The following is a 406-nucleotide window of genomic DNA, read 5'->3' as shown; positions in this document are numbered from 1 at the left end:
GGCGTGACAGATGACAAACCCCTCTCCGTACCCCGGGACATCGACCTCCACCTGGACACCAGCCCCATCACCGCCGTGGATGCTCTCGGTAACCCCCACGGCCTCAGCTCCCGCACCTTTCCCATGCGCCCACCGCTCCCTCTGCACGCAGGACCCTGGCACCCGGCATCGCCCGGGACCCTTGGCCGTGCCTGGGACCCCCGCGCGTCCCTGCAGCGTGGTGACGTGTCCCTCTGTCACGCCAGTGCTGCGCTATTTCCTGGAGTACCAGTGGTTCGTGGACTTTGCTGTCTACGCCACCGCCGTGTACGTCTTCACCGAGGGCTACTGCTGCCTGGCGGACCCCCGCAAGGAGATGAACATCGGGGTGCTCTGGTGCCTGCTGACCCTCTTCTTCTCCGTGTAT

At 65.8% G+C, this 406-nt stretch overlaps 1 protein-coding gene across 1 annotated transcript in view; it reads left to right on the top strand.

The window, feature by feature from the left end:
* Positions 1–6: 6 nt before the first annotated feature.
* The window catches only part of LOC104508052 (transmembrane protein 161A-like), a gene marked incomplete at both ends in the record, with an annotated part of 2,184 nt that continues 1,784 nt past the window's right edge, over positions 7–406 (top strand). Inside the window, 2 exon segments of the mRNA XM_010149525.1 lie at positions 7–88; positions 246–402. Coding sequence (XP_010147827.1) covers positions 7–88; positions 246–402 — 239 coding nt within the window.

This window comes from Eurypyga helias, unplaced genomic scaffold, assembly GCF_000690775.1.
Source record: "Eurypyga helias isolate BGI_N326 unplaced genomic scaffold, ASM69077v1 scaffold28280, whole genome shotgun sequence".
Taxonomy (NCBI): Eukaryota; Metazoa; Chordata; class Aves; order Eurypygiformes; family Eurypygidae; genus Eurypyga; species Eurypyga helias.
The sequence above is the reverse complement of the archived record's forward strand: the minus strand, read 5'-3'. Positions and strand labels throughout refer to the sequence as shown.